Source organism: Seriola lalandi, unplaced genomic scaffold, assembly GCF_002814215.2.
Source record: "Seriola lalandi dorsalis isolate HSWRI2012SDOR001 ecotype SW California unplaced genomic scaffold, Sedor1 jcf7180002054945, whole genome shotgun sequence".
In the NCBI taxonomy this organism is placed as follows: domain Eukaryota; kingdom Metazoa; phylum Chordata; class Actinopteri; order Carangiformes; family Carangidae; genus Seriola; species Seriola lalandi.
In genome coordinates this window covers 2,460,661-2,481,280 of record NW_019525496.1, presented here as the reverse complement: position 1 = coordinate 2,481,280, position 20,620 = coordinate 2,460,661, and the positions used below count along the sequence as shown (strand labels likewise).

General features: G+C 39.7%; 1 protein-coding gene across 5 annotated transcripts in view; it reads right to left on the bottom strand.

The window, feature by feature from the left end:
- Positions 1–20,620, bottom strand: part of lmx1bb (LIM homeobox transcription factor 1, beta b) — a 59,811-nt gene that overhangs the window by 38,622 nt on the left and 569 nt on the right. For 2 of the 5 annotated variants that reach the window (XM_087170348.1, XM_023393875.2), the window contains 3 exons: positions 9,764–20,613; positions 7,406–7,528; positions 6,690–6,876 (listed from right to left, as the gene is read on the bottom strand). In XM_087170348.1, coding sequence (XP_087026474.1) covers positions 6,690–6,876; positions 7,406–7,475 — 257 coding nt within the window. In that variant the 5' untranslated portion in view covers positions 7,476–7,528; positions 9,764–20,613. Of the gene's footprint in view, positions 1–6,689; positions 6,877–7,405; positions 7,960–9,763; positions 20,614–20,620 lie in introns of those variants that run through there. The other 3 variants (XM_023393874.2, XM_023393873.2, XM_023393872.2) reach the window with 3 other exon arrangements.

Sequence of the window (20,620 nt, the reverse complement as noted above, 5' to 3'; positions counted from 1 at the left end):
GTATATGCGCCCGCTCAAGTGCATAGACCACATAAGATGAGTCTCATGCTCACTTGGCTGTGGAGGCCGGGTCTGGAGGGGACTAAGGGCCGTGGCATTCTGCAGCCCCATCCCACCCCGGCCCCATTCTTCCCTCTTTCTGGGCCTGACACAAATAAAAGGATTAGGAGCCCCCGTTTCCGTCAGACCCTCCATTCAAGACAAAGCTCTGACCAGCTTAGTGTCACACTTAATGATAAAAGTGCAAATCTCTGTCAGTCACTTTGGGCAGGAATACCGGTATTTGGGGGCTAATCTCATTTGATGAAGATTAAAAGGGGTAAGAAAAAAAAAAGACAAAGAAATGTGTTTTGCAGTATCTGTACAAAAATATACACAGCTGAAATTCAGACAGCCACGTTTGACATGGAGCAACTAAGATGAGGTGCTGAAATGTATCTTTAAAATATAGAGAGTGGACGTGAGGCTGTGGAAATAGTTTAGATTAGAGACAAAGAAAGAAAGGAGCAGAGAGAGGAAGCAAGTGTATACATACACACACACACACACACACATATACACATGCGCCCACACCCTCACCAAAACCTTGGGTGTATTTAGACAAACACACTGCTCTGCCCATTCCCATGTAGAGCTAGAATGTGTGACGTGAGTGTGAGAGTAAGCCTTGGGCACACAACAGTCTGAATGCAGCACTTGCCACTATGATGCCAGTCCTCTCTAGTGTATCTGTGAAAAGCCTACGTGTTGGAAAAACATTCCAGAGTGGGATCACATATACACAGTTGGGGCCAGCAGCGATACTGCGAGCCAGCAGCAGAGGCCATGTCTCAATTTCTCATGCACGTTTGACCAGGCTGCCTTGAAGAAACAAGTGTGGGCTATTTCCAAAGCTACAGGAGCAAAGGGAGACAAACGCACTGTATCTGGAATGGAATTAGAAATACTGCAAATGTGCAGAAATACACGAGTAAATGTTACACTTACACATCGTTAATGATGTTCGAAATGAATAATTTCTGAGCAGCAAAAAAATTCCAGACTCTGAAAATTTTCACCCTCCTGATTTAAACGTGTAATCTGGCAAATTGAAATTGAAAACATTTGCTGAGTGTTTGTATTCCTCAGCTGGCTACTTTAAGAAGCCTATTGCAGTATTTCATAGATTTAGCCAAAATCTAATTTGTAAATTGCATTTAATGGTTTGTGGTTGCCTTCCTTTTTGTTATGAAGAGTTGTCATGCTGTGAAAATAAACCTGAAGGCCCGAGGACTTGGAGCCAGTAATGAAAATCACTGCGTTGCCGAGCCGTGGGCTTTCTCTTCACCGTCACTGATTAGCATTCCCGAATGACTGACATGTCCCACTGGCTGCCTAACAGCCGGCTTTAGGAGATGAGGTTAAATTGTGGCTACCAACAAATTGCATGCTTGAGTTCCTCTGCACCCCTCCGCTATCATCCAGTGTAATGTGAGCACACCAGGCAGATCCCTCTGCAGATCCTTCTCCTCCCCTGCACTACAGCTCCCCCACACAAAGCCACAGAGACCTCTTTCCACATCCCCAGCCACCAGTCTGGCTTCTAAAGTGGTGATGGGCATTACCGTGGCTGAGCCTCTGTGGCTTCCCATAGTGTCCTGCAAAGTGCTTTGTGTTCCAACTGCCGCTACAGACACACACACACACACACACACACACACACACACACACACACACACACACACACACACACACACACCCCAACCCTAACCCTAACCCTTTTAATAAAACACACAGCGGAAATGCCTTTGCAAAAATAAACCTTCGTGAAATCACCTGATTTCATAATGATACTACTTTCTCTTCAGATTTACTCACAGCATCACAAAAACACTGGAGTGAATACAAACAGGCGGCTATTGAACCTTTTATGGATGCAGATGTTGTAAAATTTATAACAGCACTATTCACATATACAAGAGTACATGTAAAACGATATGTTTAAATCAAATATTTATCACACAGCGAGCTATTTGTGGGAACCAGGGAGGAAAAAACAGAGAATCCAAGATGTTGCAACTAGTGATGCAAATAAATAGCACTGCAACAGGTCGTTTAATGGGTGTAAATGTATTTGAGGAGGGGGGGATTGAACAGTTAGCAAACCATGAGATGACAGATGATGCATCCTAGTATGCTGCTGGGACAGGCCGAGCCATGTTGACATAAAACCCAATACTTCCTTACAGAGGAACGGGGCCAGCTTTAGCTAGCTCCTTGCCGAGCACTAAAAATCCCAGCAAGCTGAAGCAACATTATCTGGCTTAGTGTTTCTAACATTAGATTTGTCTCTCTGTAGAGGTCTTCTTTTATTTACCAAAGAGCAGTGGCTAAAGACACATTTTTATCCTTTTTAGGGAGAATCACAAAAAAAAACAAGAAGAAGAAAGTAGCTGAAAGTTAGAAAGTTTTCCACAAAGGAACGTACACCCACACATCAGCCTGCAGAGTTGCTTCTGAAACACTTGTGCAGGACTGAGGACAATGTTTAATTAACTGCAAAACTATGTGGCTCGGTTGACAACACAAAGTACATCCTAGTTTTTTTTCTTTTTCTTTTATTCTCTTTGTTTTTGTGCGTATGAGTGTTCACAAAGTGCCAGGCCACGCGGGAGTGTCCTAGAGTGAGTAAAACATACACACACACACACACACACACACACAATCGGTGAGCTAACACAGAAACCCAGCCGTCAGCACCTATCCGGCGCACACACACACACACCGCTGCAGCGTCCCAAACACAGCTAATTAAAAAACAACAATTTCACAGGAGGGCACTCCAAACAGTTCTAAAAAGCAGCTCTCAGCACACCGGGGGATCGTCCAGCGTACATGGGAGGTGAGACAGGTTCTGGGAGCTCTGCTTTTATGGCCCCATCACTGCTCTGTTTTTCTACTACTCACACTGCCGTGACCTGAATTTCATTTCGCTTATAGCACGTGAATTTGGAAATTTTGAAAAATCTGCATGCTGGAGTGTTTGGAGGAGTTACAAATGAAACATCCTAAAATAACATTTTGCTGAACAGTAAAACTTTATAGGGCATGGAGAGAAAAAAAAAATCCACTGTGGATGGAAGTTTTTTTTTTATTATTTTTTTTTATGCATCAGCAGGACCTAAAAGTAGGCAGCATGGTGTATAATATAGTTAGTTAATGTTATGTTTTGTAGATGGAGCCCATGGCAGTTTCTAACAAGGCAGTCCATTACAGGGGTGTTGTCCAACACTTCAGTCAAGTGATAGGCCTTATTACATGGCTGCTTTCAAAGCATCTGCTTGGTTAGAGGAAAGGTCCCTCTGGGGAAAAGATCTCCCACTTTCTAATGATGTATAATTGACCTCCAAACACCAGGGCACAACAAACTCTCTCGGGGTGGTGTAATTCCACTCTACCTTTTACATACCACCCGTCTCGTTCAAGCTTGTTCCTCCTCTACGGCTACGGCTCCCGTCCAACTGACAGCTCTGCCTATTTACCTTCATTTTTTTTTTTTTTTTTTTTTTAAACCTGCTCTGAAAATTATCCCACAAAATAAAAAATTAAAAAAAGGTGCGCCACATTGCCGTATTTCTCCTCTTTTGAAATACAATAATTCTATTCTCCCCTCTGTAAAATACATCATCGATGACATGTGTACGCCTGAGATTTTCTTTGGCTGTCAAAAATATTCCTCCTTAAAAAAAAAAAAACATATTTCATATCAAAACAGGGATGATAAACACAAGTCAGCTGCATGACATAAAAAGAGGCAAACATGTGGGATAAAGGCAAATACAATCCAATCTTGTTACTATATAATTGCACTATATGGAGCAAGATGTGTTGAACCGTGTGGGAGTTTTAATAACACAGTACACAATTGTTTTCCCCTGTCTGCACTTAAACCTGTTCCAAAGGTGTGAAAAAAGACTGCTTGCCAATTCCTTGATTTATTATGGCTAGTGAGAGCTGATTACGGGGCATGAATCAGTTGCTGTAGGAATGTAATTAGGCACATAGACCTCTGTAAGGCTAAGGGCTCTCTTCACAGCCCAAAGCAGTTTGTGGGCTGACAAATGCATCTTAAATGGGTGTCATAAAAGTCAAAAAGGTGCCAATTACATCTTTAAGTATCCCATCAATGCAAATGGAATAAACAACAAAAAAAAGGGGAATACTTGTGTCTGTGTGATGGAGGGAGTCTACAGCTAGATTTGAACCTGGGAGGGGTTAAAAAAGAAAAAAAAAAAACAGTGACGGAAGGAGGGTGAAGAATTAAAAGATATGATGAATAATAGTGTGTGAGAGCAGGACCAGCAGGTTGTTGTGTTTGGCCGGGGTGATCGGACTCGCCACACAAGCTCACAGCATTCACCAAATGTAGCAGAGAAAAGGGGGAAATGGTTATATTCCAAATATGGCTCTTCAAAAGCAAGTCAGAGACAAAATGCCAGGAAAAAGGAGTATGATTTGGAAGCAAAGCAGATCCTGTCTGTCTCTGTGTGTTTATCTCCGTCTTCTTGTCTCAAATTAAAGGGGGAAAAAAAACTTAAAAAAAAAAAAAAAAAAACTACAAATGGACAGTGCTAAGTGAGGCATGAGAACGAGATCCCTCTCTCTCCCTGCCGGACTGTCTCAGCTTGCAGCCACCTCTGAGCCGTGACGCCGTGACTCTGGTATCCCCTAGTTACTGCTATGAATTTTCCATTGTTATCAGCCGACTACACTGCTGTCACAAAGCTGGATGAATGGCACGCATGGCAATAGATGTAACTCTTTGTGGCTTTGCAAGGTATCTAGCAGAGAGCCATAATGTCCCGGTAATCGAAGTAGAATTGTTAAAAAGGCCGGACACAAAAAGCTGAAAATTTAGTGACAAGCATGAAAAGCGCTCATGCGATGAGAAACACAGGGCACCCCAGGGTCCTCCCAGGCCAAAACAGCAACCCTCAGCATTGTAACACTTCTGTTACTTAGCCTCAATATTTGCTTCACCATATCTGCCATCTTTGCTGCTTTTATGTGATAATTTACTAATTCAATTTACTCATTTATCTCACTCCATGGAAAAATGGCTGCTATGCCAAAAAGCTTTTCATGGGAAAATTTAACCACTGACATTGAATTTATTTATTTTAATATACTTCTGGTCATAGGCCTTATTTGAAATACAACGCTTTATTTCAATTCACTATAGCAGAATAAGCACAAGGGGATAATTCCTACATTCCTCTCATTTATCTTTAATTTCTACATTTATTATTTTAGTAGCAGTAATATTAATAAAGAGTTTTTTTATTTATTTAATGTGTTCCTGTGAATTTGTTAAAGCAAATTATCAAATTTCCAAAATGCATTTAATCCCATCAATCTGCTGTTGTCATCGCACTGCAGCTTTTTAACTCAGAATAAGGCCGGACATACTTCAGGATGTTTTCAAACTGTGACACAATTGAACAGTAAATTATGAATGCCTTTAAAAACTGTGTGCGTGCATGTGTGTGTTTGCCTGTTGTTCGTGTGTGTGTGTGTATATAAGTCATGCGTGCGCAAATTGCTGAACTGTGAATTATTTTTCTTTTCTAGCTAAATCCACGTCAACATGTTTAATGTTGCAAGTAAACAGAAGTCCTATGGAGTGAAAAAAAAATGCGCAGATTGTTTTTCATTGAAGCGTTAAATAGATGCCATGACTCATATGTTAAAACACATTAAATCCAATAAAATAAAACAACCTAAAAAATAAAATAAAATAAAAATTGCCTAAAATAAATTTTTTTAAAGCCAAAAAATTACTATAAAACTGTAACAACCAAATAAAAAAACAAATAAAAATCTAATATTGAAGGCAAATCGAGGCGTGTGATTTGCAGAGTAAGTGAATGATGTCAGATCGGAAAGTGCGCTGTGGGCTCAGAGTTTATGAACAAACCTACTGAAATGATGTTTTCCATATTTTGAATGAATCTGATACATGAAGGGAAAGTCCATAAAATAAATGTAACAGAGAGCGGAATAAAAAAAAAAAAAACGAAAGTGGACGCCTTGTACATTCGCGGGCCTGCGTGGGATCATATTTTCTTTTGTTAGAAACGCTCTCCTCCCGCAGACACAAAGGTGGAAATACCGTGGGCCACTGTGACAACGATAAAGCCAAGCGGATGACAAGAACGTATGAGCGCTGATGCGAGCGTCCTGCAGCCAGTGTGAGCGTCTTTCACATTCACAATTCAAATCTAGTTTTTTTTTTTTTTTTTTTTTCCAAACAAGAAAAAAAAAAAAAGAAAAGCTCTGGTTCTTGTTCCTGTTGCTCTTTTAATTGATTTGAATAATTTTGCAGGAAACTTCATGTCAATATTAAACTACGGCTGAACGAGCAATGACAACAGGTTCATTTATATCATATCTCCATGCTGCTAGATATTTTTTCCCCCCTCTTAATTAAATTCAAATAAGACATCACACTAGCTGAAAGACTGTGAAGGAGACAAACACAAGGCCTTCAGGCCAGCCAAAGCCATCACTTCATGTCTTTTTTCTTTGTTTTTTTTTTTGTTTGTTTTTTTTCAAATCACCACACACCAACCAAAGCAATGCGAAGAAATGCAAAAAAGAAAAAAAAAAGGGAGAAAAGCAGGAGATTCCCTCCCTGGGAGTGAGCTTACTGTTGGTAGTCGTGTTTGCAGTAAAGTTTCCTTTCTCTGAAGTAACAGCTGGTGGTGAGAGGCTGTTGACACACGGTGCACTGCAAACACTCCTCGTGCCATGAGGAATCGTTGACTCTCATCAAGAAGCGGTCGGAGATGGGACGCTGGCATCCTTCACACACGGATGGATGATGACACTCAGTCCCTGGAAAACGGAAGAGGAGTTTGGGGCCCGTCAAGAAACGAGAGAAGGCCTGAATCAAGGACTGTATGGGTGTCTGATTAAAAACTGTAAAGCGTTTACAGGCCTACACACCGTGAGCCTAAAGAAACCCAACTCAACTGTTTGGTATTTAATCACATTTAAAAAGCAGGTTTCAATGCGTGAATTGGATCATTTTCTTTCACTCATCCAGCCTTTAGATGTCTGGATCGTGCAGGATGCGTCTGCTTGTCACTACCATGAAAATAAAACCACATTTGTCATCATTGTCTCTGCTCTTCTATCCCTTTGTACGTTTTAATATGACCTTTTGCCGGTTTTGCATGATTGGATTTGAAAAACAACCCGAAACAAAGCAGCAGTGGGCATGCATGCAAAAATTATGGCATCCAGACAGGAATAACAGTCGAGTGTTTGACCTGTGCTCGCAGATCAGATTGATACACAGATGTTTGTAAAGTTATAAAAAAAAAAAAGAAAGAAAGAAAGAAAGAAGAAGAAGCAGACTCACCTAGCATGACTCCGAGCGTGGCCTGTCCCGATCGCAGGGGGTGATCTTCAATTTTTATGCCGTCCAGCATGATGCAAGTCTCGGACTGTTCTCCCGCGGAGAGGCGCTCCAGTGACACCAGACCTGTTGCAATATCCATAAGAATACGGTCAGACTTGACAAGAAAATCCCCGGCACACAAAGCTGTCTGGAGGAAGAGCGAGGACGACCTGTTGAAACGCTTTGAGAGCTCCGTGTGACACACAGCCTGCAGCCCGGAGGAGGAAAAGAAGAGCCTAGAAAATCAACTGAACTAGATGGAATGCAAAAAAAAAAAAAAAAAAGTCGACTTGATGCTCGCAATAGTTAAGAGGTAAAGGCAGTCTAAGCCGGCCACACAGATCCCCGGTTTGTCGGAGCAGCGTGGGTGAAACAGAAAGCAAACAATTAGAGGTGGAAAACTGTCTTGAACAGTCACCTGTTATGATCAGAGGAGCGAGGAAGCTTTATCTTCTTCGTCCTCGAGCCGGTGGCAGAGAAAGCTGGGAAATGTCTTCACGGAATAACACTTCTCGTCAAGGAGGAGGATTTAATAAAAAAAAAACAAAAAAAAAAACAGAAGAATAAAAAGTTGACAGCAAAATCCAAAGATAGGGGTACGTGTGTAGATGTCCCGGCAGTAACTCTTTGGAAGTAACAGAGACGGTTGGTTGGTTGTGCTCCTGTCGCTGCAAAAAGTCTGAGATCGAGATTGAGGCGAGTGGATCCTCCCACTCCTGCATGCATGGCTACGCTTTTTTCATTCCCCCATTCACCGCCATTGGGATGCTATTGGAGCAGAGTACAGTCCAATAACAACACACACATGGAGTCAACCGAGAAGAGCAGAAGGCTAGAAGGAGAAATATGATATTTTATAGAGGCCTGGTCTGCCACTAATAATAATAATAATAATAATAATAATGATAATAATGATAATGATAAAAATAATAATAATAATGTCGTTAAACTTTTAAGGCTTATTATATGGCACGCTTTGTGGTAAAATGGTGCATTCTGTATTGATTATTTAGCTAAAACAACACACAACTATTAAAAACCAGAGGAATTAAATAAATAATTAAAAAAAAATCATTCTATAGGTTATTCATCATGGATTGTTGTATTTCCCTCAGTAAGATGAAATACAGATATCTCTGTGTGTCCTCTGGAGCATCACATGCTTTCCTCCCTGCTCTTTTGTGTATTGTTTCTGGTGGAAGCTGCTGATGCACCTGGCGATCAGCGGTGATAACAGCGGGCTGTCCAGCACTGAGGTGGCCACCAGTAGCTCAGTCTGTCCATCCTCCGCTCAGGGGACAATAGCTGTAATAATAATAATAATAATAATAATAATAATAATAATAATAATAATGATAATAATAATAGTTATCATAATAATCATAATAACAATAATTGAAGATGACTCTACAAACTTGGCCTGTATTTATTCTGCAGGGCAACATCAGCTGTGGATTAGCTCTTATTATCGGCGGATCATCAACTGATCACTTTGCTCTTTCATCTGGGGAATGAGCCTTCGTGCAGAATAAAATAAATCCACACCGACTACTTAAAAACCACAGCGTCACAAATACACAAGATTTAAAAACAAAAAACATACAGCCGATGTGCAAGTTAATAAAACTCATGAGTGATCGGTTCATTTCTTTGTCAAGATGTGATCAAGACGTTTGGAAACGTGCAGAGGAATACTGTGCACTGAGGCCGGCCTGTGTGAAATTACAGGGCTGCTAATGGGATTGTGCGCCGCTTCCCGTGTCAAGCTGCATGAGAGGCTGATTGTTATCAACTTCTCAACAAAAAAAAAAGCTACAGGCCCAGCTCCAGCCCCAGACAAGACAAAATAAGACGACTGGACACGTGGAGCAGAACTGAGATCCTGTATGTTTTAAGGAAACGTAAAGCAGTAATGTTTTCTGTTGAGATTTGGGTGGAATCTGTCTGCATTTTAATTACACAAAAAACAAAGGCAAACAAAGAAAAGAAAACAACATGCAGATAAAGATAAATAAAGATAACAAAGACGTGCCTGTAGCACCGAATCCGACACTGCATGACTGACTGGCAGCAACGATTTTATATAATAATAATTATAATTATAATATTATTATTATTATTATCAATAATAATAATAATAATGATAATAATGATAATAATAATAATAATAATAATATCATGTTAAACAGTAACAAAAAAGATCATAACTCTTATAAATGTTACGGCAAAATAGTCAGAGAAAAGGAGAAAATAAAACAAAAAATATACACCGAGGGCTTGAATTATGAATAATGTGAAATCTCTGCTCGCAGCTTCTACCTTGAGTCCAAAGTGGTCGCTGCGTGTTGTTTTTGATGTCCTTTGTGAAGCATCAAGGCGATGACCTGTAGCCCAGTTTGGAAAACAGAGGACAGATTGTTGGCGTTGCCCTCTGCCGGTCAGAGAGAGAACAGCTGCAGTTATCTGGAAGATCAGCACGGAGGATACTTCACTTACAGTCAGGTTTTTTTTAGAGGCTTATAACGATCAGAATTGTTTCAAGTACATAGAAATACAATGCGAATATTAAAATGAATGTATTTTTCGTTAAAGGACAATTGCTTTGTTAATATGAGTCCATACCTGCCAGTCATGAAGTCATCCTGCCCCGGCTTAGCTTTTTTTCTTGTATCTCCAGCGCCTCTATCAGCATGGGGTCAATTACCTCCGCCTCGCACTAATATTGAATTATCTTACCACTAAGCAGCATTATGAGCTGAGCACTATCAATACAATATAATCAATACATTTAAAAAAACATATAAAGCCTGTCCACCGTCTCCCCCTCCCCCTCTGCTCATTCAGCAGTTATTGGCCAGGTCACTTGTGTGAATGAGGACATCAAACATTCATTCAATAAATCAATCCGCCAACTTTTAGCCCGCGGTGTTTTTAATGAGCCTCCACATGACAAGCCCTCCCTCGCCCTCCACCAGGCAGGGGAAAACGTTGCAGCAGGTGTGCAGCACAGAAAGCAAAGTTAAACAATTGACTGTAAAGTAAGCAGAACTGTTGCATCCATCGGAAAGGTAAGAGACCATTATAATGCGCCATTACAGCAGCCATGCACATTCCTGCAGGCTGGTTCCCTGTGTGTCTGCTGTGATTTCGATTAGAGTTTTCACAGTGAATGTAATGACTCTGAATATTATTTAAAAAAAAGGGAAAGGATGTGAACTATAGAAAAAATGGTTTCAGAAAAAGCGAAATTATGATCCTAGACTGTAATGGTGGGGCAGGAGTAAAGATAAAAACTGCGAAAATCTGTGCAGTTTTGTTGAACTAAGTTTGGAGCAAAAGTGCGGTAAGAAAACGAAGAAATCTAGGCTTCTACTGGCAATTATCTTTTTTAAATCATGTTATTACCTCTATTTAAATGAATGTGTCATTATGCATTTATGTTAAGTTCGAAAAAAAATATGCCACAGAAGGAAACATAACTAATTCTAAATACAATAAATAAATCCAATTATTTAATGGCTTCGTTAAACTTAAATCTAATTTAAACAGATGTCTTAATTAAACTAAAATGTGGCTGTAAAACATATCGACAATTTTTCTTAGTCTTAATTACACTTGCATCATACTGTGTATAAGCCACACTGGATCCATTCATTTATAACTCACAGCTCTGAGAGGCTACAATCAATGCATCGCAAAAATACATCCTAGAAAACGTAAAATCATAACGTATTAAATTGAACACGTGGACTGTAATGAACGCTGTGACATAATCTTTTTTCTTTTACAATATCGGCAGGAGCTTCTGAAATGTGAGCATTTTCAATTATGCCTCAAACAAAGCGCAGCGATAAGCATTTTAAAATAAAATACCTTAGTGAAAATGAGGAGAACACTTCACATCCTCAAAGGAGAAACTCAGCAAACCAAACACATAATGGCTCCCTAAATTGCAGGGCCAGAGGACTTTAATAGTTAACTCACTTTGATCTTTTAATGAGTGTTTCTAAGCTCTCCATGATGCTTTTTTTTAAAAGCCCGAATGAAAAAAAAAAAAACATACAGGCACCCTTAATTTGTTTGCTGCCGAGTTGCACTTGAGCATCTTAAAAAACAGACCGGGACTGCGCGGCAGCGAATCATTTCTCATCCTAAAGACATTCAAAGAATTAGGGAGGAAATAGTGGTTTGATATTGTTCATCTTTTAGCCCGCACACGATTCTCTTCTGGACGTTTGTCTGAAGTCATCAGTGAGGCTGTGGAGGGCTTTCAGAGGGCAGAGAGCTCCTGTCGCCGCTGACAGTCGCGGATCAACAGTGAAGCCTATTGAAGGTTTGGACGTCGGAAATTTGCCACGAATGGTCTGTAATTTGATCTGACTTCGCTGAGTCTTAATGTTTTCTACATTTTCTTCTCAGCTGCTTTCAAATCTTAAAAAATGAATATTGTTATACTGTGATTTCACACAGCAAGCAAACGGGAAGTGCACTGCTGTAATAACAAATAGGCTATGAGATTGCCTAAAGGGCCCCACAGGCCTATGGGCCCCTGAATACTCGTTTAGATTTAAACTTTTTATTTCGAGTCACAAATCGGCTCTTTCTGATATTGTAATTTTGTTTTTGAAAATTCTTATAAGCATTATTTACATGGTATAATGTTATTTGAGCTTATTTAAATTCACAGATAAACAGTGGAGCTATTTACGTCACATCCCCCTCTTCCCACTCACTCACATATTTCTGCTTTTATTCCTGCCTGAACCACATGGTCCTTCTTACCTTACTGAGACAGCCAAAAAATATGATACTGCAGGATAATCCCAACTCCCTGAGGATTAAGCCCAAGTATAATACAGCACTGTCAACCCACGGCTAGATTTGTTTATGGTATGATTTATTGGATTCAGCTTTTCTTTTTTTTTTTTCACTGACAAATTTATTGAGTTCTTGACAGATGGCCTGACAGAGCTCTGTGTGACAGCGAGCTGACATACAAGTTTGAAATGTGAGGCTGAAAACTGTTTACCTGCATTTGTAGGCTCAAGTTTGTTAACACATGGAGCTGTAATTTAATTTACATAAGATCTAATCATATAGCCCCATTTCCAAGCGGTGATAGACCACATTACAGTAATGCAAACATAGATACAATTATACAAATGCTTATTCCTGTAGTGCTACTACTGATATAATCACTACTAATGTAATTTAAACTATATGACAGAACAATAATCTAAAGTTGAAAACCGTAATGAATATAATTGTTTAAACAAAAGATAATACAGATAGATAGACAAATGACCAACACATAGATAGATAGATAGATAGATAGATAGATAGATGGATGGATGTCAATCTAAAAATCATCTTGAAATCAAATTAAAATTATTTAATGACATAAAAAGTGAATATTGACTGTTTTGTTGCAAAAACAAGGAAATGTATGAATATTACCTTAATAGCACATTCACTGATAACAAACATTGCAGTTTAAAGTTCCATCTCCTGTTTGTTACCCGTCTACCTTTATTTTAGTGTTTATAATTAACAAAAAAATCCCCAAAATATGGGACTTTTATCATATAAAAATAAGAATCTAATAAAGTGCATTTAATCAAAATTTTGTGAAAAGTACAGTCAAAAGTAAAATATGTTTTTGATAAATGTGTTCAAATTTCTTGCCATTTTGTCATAAATCTCCAGCACGTATCATCATTCTAAAGTTCATCATTCCTTTTTGTGAAGGACCAGCTCATCTAATGACGGTGATCCATAATGCAGTCAGATTTATGCAGCTGCTCTTCTGACTGGAGCACACACTACTTCACAGCTGTATGCTGATATTACCAGAAACCACCTAAAACCCACCATCTGAATTACAGCAGCACCCCCTGCTGGACAGAACCAGGCAGTACAACTTAGTCTGCTCCACCACAGCAAAACTTCTATCAGCCCTTAAAAAAAAACCATTAACTGAAGAACATGAGAATAAAATACTATAAAATCAGGTTTGATAAAAAAGTATCATGTGCTGTATATTAATAAAATAAAATAAATTTGAATACATTCTTTCAATTCACATAAATACAATGTTATTGTTTCTCAAACTTTCATTAAAGTTCACAGTAGCCTACATGATTTGTCTTTAATACTTTAAATCATATAGTATTTTCAAAATTCTTCATCTTACACTTAATTGGCCTGTTTTTATCTTCATTATGATTAACACGAAATGTCATATGAATTACTGCACTATCTTAAATACTTCGTAAAACATTTATAAACAGGCATTTGTATGTTATAGTTAAATTTTCCTGTTTAATCCTCCTGTAACTTTTTAATGAGACTTTTAACAGAACAATAATAGAAACCCCATGCCTAGTATTTCTACTATTGATGTGTATACTCTGTTAATTTGCAAAAACTCTAAAAATGTGTCATCCTATAGTTAAAAAAAATATTCGTAATAAAAAAACAAATCCTGTCAAATCTATTACGAATGTAAAGATTTGGCAATGTTCTGACAGTGAGATGGCAGAAGATGTTCCTTTACCACAGAGTGTGATATTATGTATATTACTTGTATTATCTATATGTTCTTCATTGTAGAATTTGCATTTTGACTTGCATTTAGTCAGTTTGGTCTTTTTTCATCTGTTCTTGTGGTTTTTGTTATTTGTCAACTATTCCAATAAGCCCTGACTTTTCTGTTCTATAATAATAAGAATAAAAATTACATTACTAGATTATATTACAACCAAAGAGAAACTATACAGGAAAAATGTGTACAATTGTGTATTTTTTCTTATAAGTGTTTGTAGATTAAAATTAGATTTTATGCACATTCAGTCTCATTTTCTAGCAATAAGTTAAAAAGACTTTTTACATTTGGTTCAATGTTATGAAATGTTAATTGTTAAAGCAGCAGAGAGAATTACATACAGTAAAAACACAAATTATTATTGGATATACAAATGAAAACAATATATATTTTTCATTCATTCCTGTTTTATGCCAAAAATGCACTGCACAAATTATGTCTTTTAAAATAGCATTATTATTTTTGTCATATTATTGTAGAGTCAGTTTGTGTTTTTTTACTATTTCCATTTCTTCGGAGAAATAAGAAAAATAACATGTGTTTCCTCTTTTTATAATGTACTTGTTAGTATATTTCATTAAAGCCTTTTGTGGTAAAATCAAAAAAACTAAAATGTAAATTGAATGAGGTCTCTACTGAAATGTGTCATACAAACATAATGACAATAATAGAAAATAAAAAAAAATCAAATGTTTTGTGAAAGCCTAATGATTAGTTTTCTTTTTCCAAGGGATTATCTTCAAAACATTTTAAAAAGCTGTTCAAAGTTGGATCACAGATGGCAACAGATGATATATTATGAAACCCAGCAATAACAAATGCTTTTATTCTGTGATGTGGGAATCTCCCTTTCCGTTCTGTTTTACTTCACACACAGGCCATGGACAAACAAGTCTTCATGTGAGCCTAAGCTGTTCAGACACATGAGGAACAACTTACTGCGTGGTGATTTTAAACAAAATTAAACCATGGACTCTAAAGGTCTCCATGAGACACACACCCATGTGTATATGTGGCTTTGTCTAACTGATGATCGCCTGAAGAAACTTAAATCTTTCTCCAACAAGGACCATTCAATCTCCCACACAGAGGTGCTGAGTGGAGAAGTTACACAAACAAAACAATGGTTTGTCCTTTGAGAAGAGGCTTTCACAAACTTTGAAAACCTTTGGCTCACGTGCAACTGACATTACACCGTCACGTCACAGTGGGATACAGGTCATTTGTTGTTACATGACCGTTTTCATCATTAGCAAAAGTGTCACAGCTCAGGCAAAGATTTGCAGCACCTTTCATCAGATGATCATGTTATTCAGTGGATTTGTCTCCGCAAAAATAATGTTTCCTCTGACGAAAAAAACTTCGAGCTGCGGGAGACCAGGAGCATGATTTTAGGATGTGTGCCATTAACAACAAGCGTAGGCCTTCGCTACCCGCTCCTCATGTGGAATGTATAAATTCTGTGTCTGCTGAATAAATTGCATGTGCTCGCAGACTTTGTGGCTGAAGTAGTGAAAGATAGTCTAAATACTTCTACATAGATACTGGCGGTGATACTGAGCTGGAATTGAATGGCTTTGTTTTCATGGCAAACACATATTGGGAGAATCAGTTGAACCTGGTACCAGCGGTAATACAGGCGTTATATGTACTGCACAAACAATGATAGGGATAAAAAAAAAAAAAGAAAAAAGAAACGAATCATTGCAACAGGAAAAAAAAATATGCAGAAAATCTGGCTTCCGGGACCAGTGGCAATAAAAAAAATCTTTATAATCAACCATCTGTATATGTGTGATGTTTTTCCTCTGCCTCAATCAAAGTCGCTGAACGTGTTTTGTGTGTACTGAATGTGAGTGTATGTGCACATGTATGAGTGTGTCATTAATAGGCTGCACTTCAGAGAAAAAGGTAGAAATCCACCAGATGTTTTGCAGCTGGGTGGATCTGGTAGTGAAGATCTAGACAGCATCTGTCACAGGCGAACATTTCTAATCTGTCCTGAACATTAGGCAGAGAGCACTAAAAACCCATCACCGGCTGCATGTGCTGCTCAGTTCACAATGTGTTCACCGCAGGCTCTGCAGTTTGGCCCTGAGAAAGTTCAAAATTAAATGAGAACAAGAAAAAAGAGAAAAAAGAAAGAAAAAAAAAAGTAATATTCATCAAGCTGAGCAGTAGAGATGTAATTTTAACTGCACGATTCCACAACGATGTCTTCAAAACTCTTTTCCTTTAAGCAGAGTACGGCTGATAAACATTTAGGAAGCAAAACAAAGGCTAACAGGCTAACTGAAGTTATTAAGGCAGTGCCTGAGGCTAAAGACCAAGGCTTTGAACTAGAGGTCCAGCAGAGCTTAGTGAGGTCAAGATCTGTCAAACAGCAAGCAAAGCTAACATCACAATGAAGAACTTCAGTTGTGCATTAAAGAGAATGAAACATCTATGTGTTTAACATATATTATTCAATTTACATTGTAGCTTCATAAAAAGAATAATTTTAAAAGTGTAAAGATTCTTGTTCTGAAGATTTTTCTGAAAGCAAACCTTTTCACAGACAGATGCAATGACTGAAACCCACTTTCTATATTCTTACTGTTGTTGCTGCCTCCTGGAAATCTAAACAAATCACTTCCTACAGTGGCTACATTGCTTTATGCTGCAGCTGACTAGGGTGTGCTTAGCTTACTTTGCTGGGTATGTTTTATGTAAGTGTGGGAATCACTCCAGGCTGACCTTGATGGTATTGAGATATTTTCCTTCCTGGGTTCATGTGCCTAGTTACTAGTTGGTCAACCTTGTGCCCTGTGAACTGACCCTGTCCTCCCTCTGAGGTTTGAAAGGAAAAGAAAACCAATCCTCCGGGGAGCGCTCCGACTAACAAGAAAACTGCTGGCCCGAATCTCTAAGAAGTGCTGTGTTTTCCCACTGGACCACTTTCAGCTTAATAAACATCTTAACTAGCCAGAGGTCCCACGGGAGCTGCTGGGAAATCCTCTGGGCAGCCAGAGCTCAGGAGCTGGTCCTTTATTGCATCCAGGTGGCTGTTAAAAAATGCTGGCCGGCCATAAATGTCCAATAAAATGCAAGTGGCACCTTCAGGGGTGGACAGGGTCAGTGCACCTGTCTGTGGACGAAAGCTCCACTCACTCCCCTATGTCCTATCAGTTTGATGTGGCACTCATATGTTGTGCTACCAACATGTCCATAAGGATTATTGAACAGGCCTACTGTGGGCACAGGCTCAGGGGCCCAGGACTCAGGCGGCTCCGGCCATAAAAAATACACAAAACTGCTGCAAAGAGACTCACAACAACTACAAAGATACACTAAACTACTGCAGAGACTCAAAACAACTATAAAGATACACTAAACTACTGCAGAGACTCAAAACAACTATAAAGATACACTAAACTACTGCAAAGAGACTCACAAGAACTACAAAGATACACAAAACTACTGCAAAGAGACTCAAAACTACCAAAATACACAAAACTACTGCAAAGAGACTCACAACAACTGCCAAAACTAGTCGGTTTAAGTCTCCATATCTTGCTCCCACAAAAGAGAGGTGGGCGTGCACAGGCCCTTTGTCTCATAATCTGTCTGTGAACATGTCAGCCACATGCAGCTTATAGCACAAACATCCGCTAAAATGCACACAGAGGTCAAAGTACATTTTCCCTTAGTCATGATGTCCTCAGCAGATGAATGAAAACCACCCTATTGTATTAATGCACAACTAACTGGTAAATTAGGGGGATGCTCATTGAAATTCCGCCCAATCACTTCCCGTTGTTTACGACTACTTCACACGTATGTGAACAGTGGCAGCAGCCTCCCTTCATCTGTCCAGTCTGGTCGCTGTCCAAAGGGAGAGTTAATTGTCCCACAGGTTGTGCAGAGACCTGGACGGTGTATTGGGCCTTTGATCTGACTTGAAAGGAGTTAATTGATTTCTGTGTTACAGGCAGTGTTGGAGGGAAGAGAGAAAAAAAAAAAAAAAGATGCTTGCTGGTCATTTCACAACACGTGCAGAAATATCTAAAAGGGGGAAAGAGAGAGAGAGAGAGAGAGGGAGAGAGAGAGAGGGAAGGAGGGGATGAAGAGAGAGATCACCTCACACCCGACTCCATCCCTGCTCAATTACAATAATTTGACTCACATGGGCTGGCCGCTGTGGCTGAGAGAGAGGGGAGGAGAGCCGCTGTGTGGGGGAGGGAGGGGGCGATCCCTGCTCTGGGAGATCACTCATCTTACCTCTAGCTGAGGTACGGAAAGACAGATTTGATGTGCAGCTCCCCTCGGATTGCAGCCCAGGGGCTTGTTAAGGTGGCGGTAGGGAGGAGACCACACGTCTAACCTCTTGCTTTAAGTCTCAGTGGGGCACTCCAACTTGTGATGACGTCAACAAGGAACGAAGAGACGAGAGACTGTTGGAGGTAAGCGCTAAATGGCAGAGTAAGTGTTTCACTGCCTACAACCTGTGTGTTTTAGAAAAACAGCACTTACTTATTCATTCATTTTTCTCACAAGCTTTTCCCCTTTAAGGTCGCGGAAGACTGAACCTATCCCAGCATGCACTAGCCCGATGGAGTCACATTATGAAGCACAACGTCTGTGTTTGCTCTTGTTATGAAAATACGAATCCAGTGGACATTAAATGTGGCTTTACATGTTCTGTTCGTGTGATTTGCTGCATCACCTGCCTGAGAGTGTGTTCGCCATGGGTCCAGCTCTGGTCTGGACCTCCTTTGACAGGCCTCCTGCCTTCACTCCTTCACCTCTCTGTGTCTCTGGTCACCCCAGCTCAGGGGGGAAACAGGGCTGTCAGAGGGAGAGTGGCAGGCTAAGCCCGTCTTAACACAGCACCTCAAACCACCTCATAAATACAGGCTTCCTTTTCCAATTTCCAAGCAGCCCATCCACCTCTGTCTACATGCTTACACACTGCTCCATGTCATGCGCCGGGGTGTGAGTTTAAAAATGACCACGGGACATCTGGCAGACTCACAGAGGGTGGGGCTTTGATGTGCTGCTCTGCAGTTCAGCTCAACTTCAGCGGAGCCAAATCCAAATCCGAGCGACGCAGCAGCAGCGACTGAGGAGCCTAACGTGGGCCCGGTCAGTTAGAGATAGCGAGGGAGTTTAAGAGATGCCTCGAAACAGATTCGCCATATGTGAAAGACTTAAAGACAATAGCCCCCGGCCACTCCACTATCATTTAAACTACTGCAGATCAAAAAAAGTTGAATCCATTTTAATTTTAAAATGTGGTCTTTTAAAATCATCATTTTCCATATCATAAAGTGGAGTGAAAGGAAAACTGAAACCATGTGAGGCAGCTTTTTGATGGGTGATGCTGGGCAGGGCTCGTGAGGGAGTTGTGGTTCTGAGAGCAAGATTGCTCTGTGCCCATCTGGAGAGTTTGGCTACGCTGCTGCTTCACTCACCATCAACACAGAACGCCCGACTAATGATCAGTTTCACTCTAAACACTTACATCTGACCTGCAGAGCTAATGTCAGACTCAACCTGCTGTCCAGCTCTGATGACGGCAAGGCCCTGAATGTTGCTAACACAGGACATAATACTCTGTATTGGTTTGTACTAACTTGCGAGGATAAAGATAATGCTGCTATATTTTTGCGATTGCCAACACTTCCCATGAAAAGACTTAAACCAACAAGTAGTCCGCATCTTAATATTTTTAGCTTCCCTACTTGTCTGTGGCACTCAGCCCCAATCACATTTGCGTCTAGTGAAGATGTAAACCTTTTAAAACAGGCCAGGAATATACACCTTTGTTGTTTTTAGCTAATGTTACTCAAACAACGGTGAATAGAGTGTTTGTAGAGGACTATTTTGAGCTGAGGATTAATATTCACTTGGTGCTTTAGTGAGTACTTACAGTAGCAGGAGGTGTATGTGAGGTCAATTCAAAATAAACAATTTCATTGTAATGAAGGAGGTTTGGCTCATCCATGTGTTTTTAATAATAATTTTTGGACAAGAATGAAGGTCTACTGCACGCAGGAATATGATATATTTAACTAGGTAGTCGATACATGCTTGTAAGATCCCTCTGTTGTTGGTTTCGGCCTTTTCATTGGATTTTAAATAATATAAAAGTAGAGAATATAATCTAACTTAATTGAAACAAAACATTATCTAAAAAAATGCATGGATTAAGTCATTAATATAAATACTAATATTATTCAATGTTTCAAAAATTCTTCTTACATACATTACTTTAAAGAGTAATGGTGGAAAATGGAAAATTAGCACAGCTCCACCTTTTGCTCCGACAGACTACGTACGACTCTGGATACATATGGCGTAGTGTTTATATGCACTTTAAGCGCAGCAGGGAGGAGGGCTGCTGGAGCCTGTCACTGCGCTCTAGGGCATCACTGACATGAGTGTCACCTTCATGAAGGAGCATGAAAGCTGTTCCCTCTGCAGAGGATTCCTCAGACCGTCGCTTTGATTTCCGCAGCAGAACAGAGGAGTTAACGCAAACGCTGGTAGAGGGTTGTCATCTGCTGTGCGCTTCATTAAACACCTGTGAA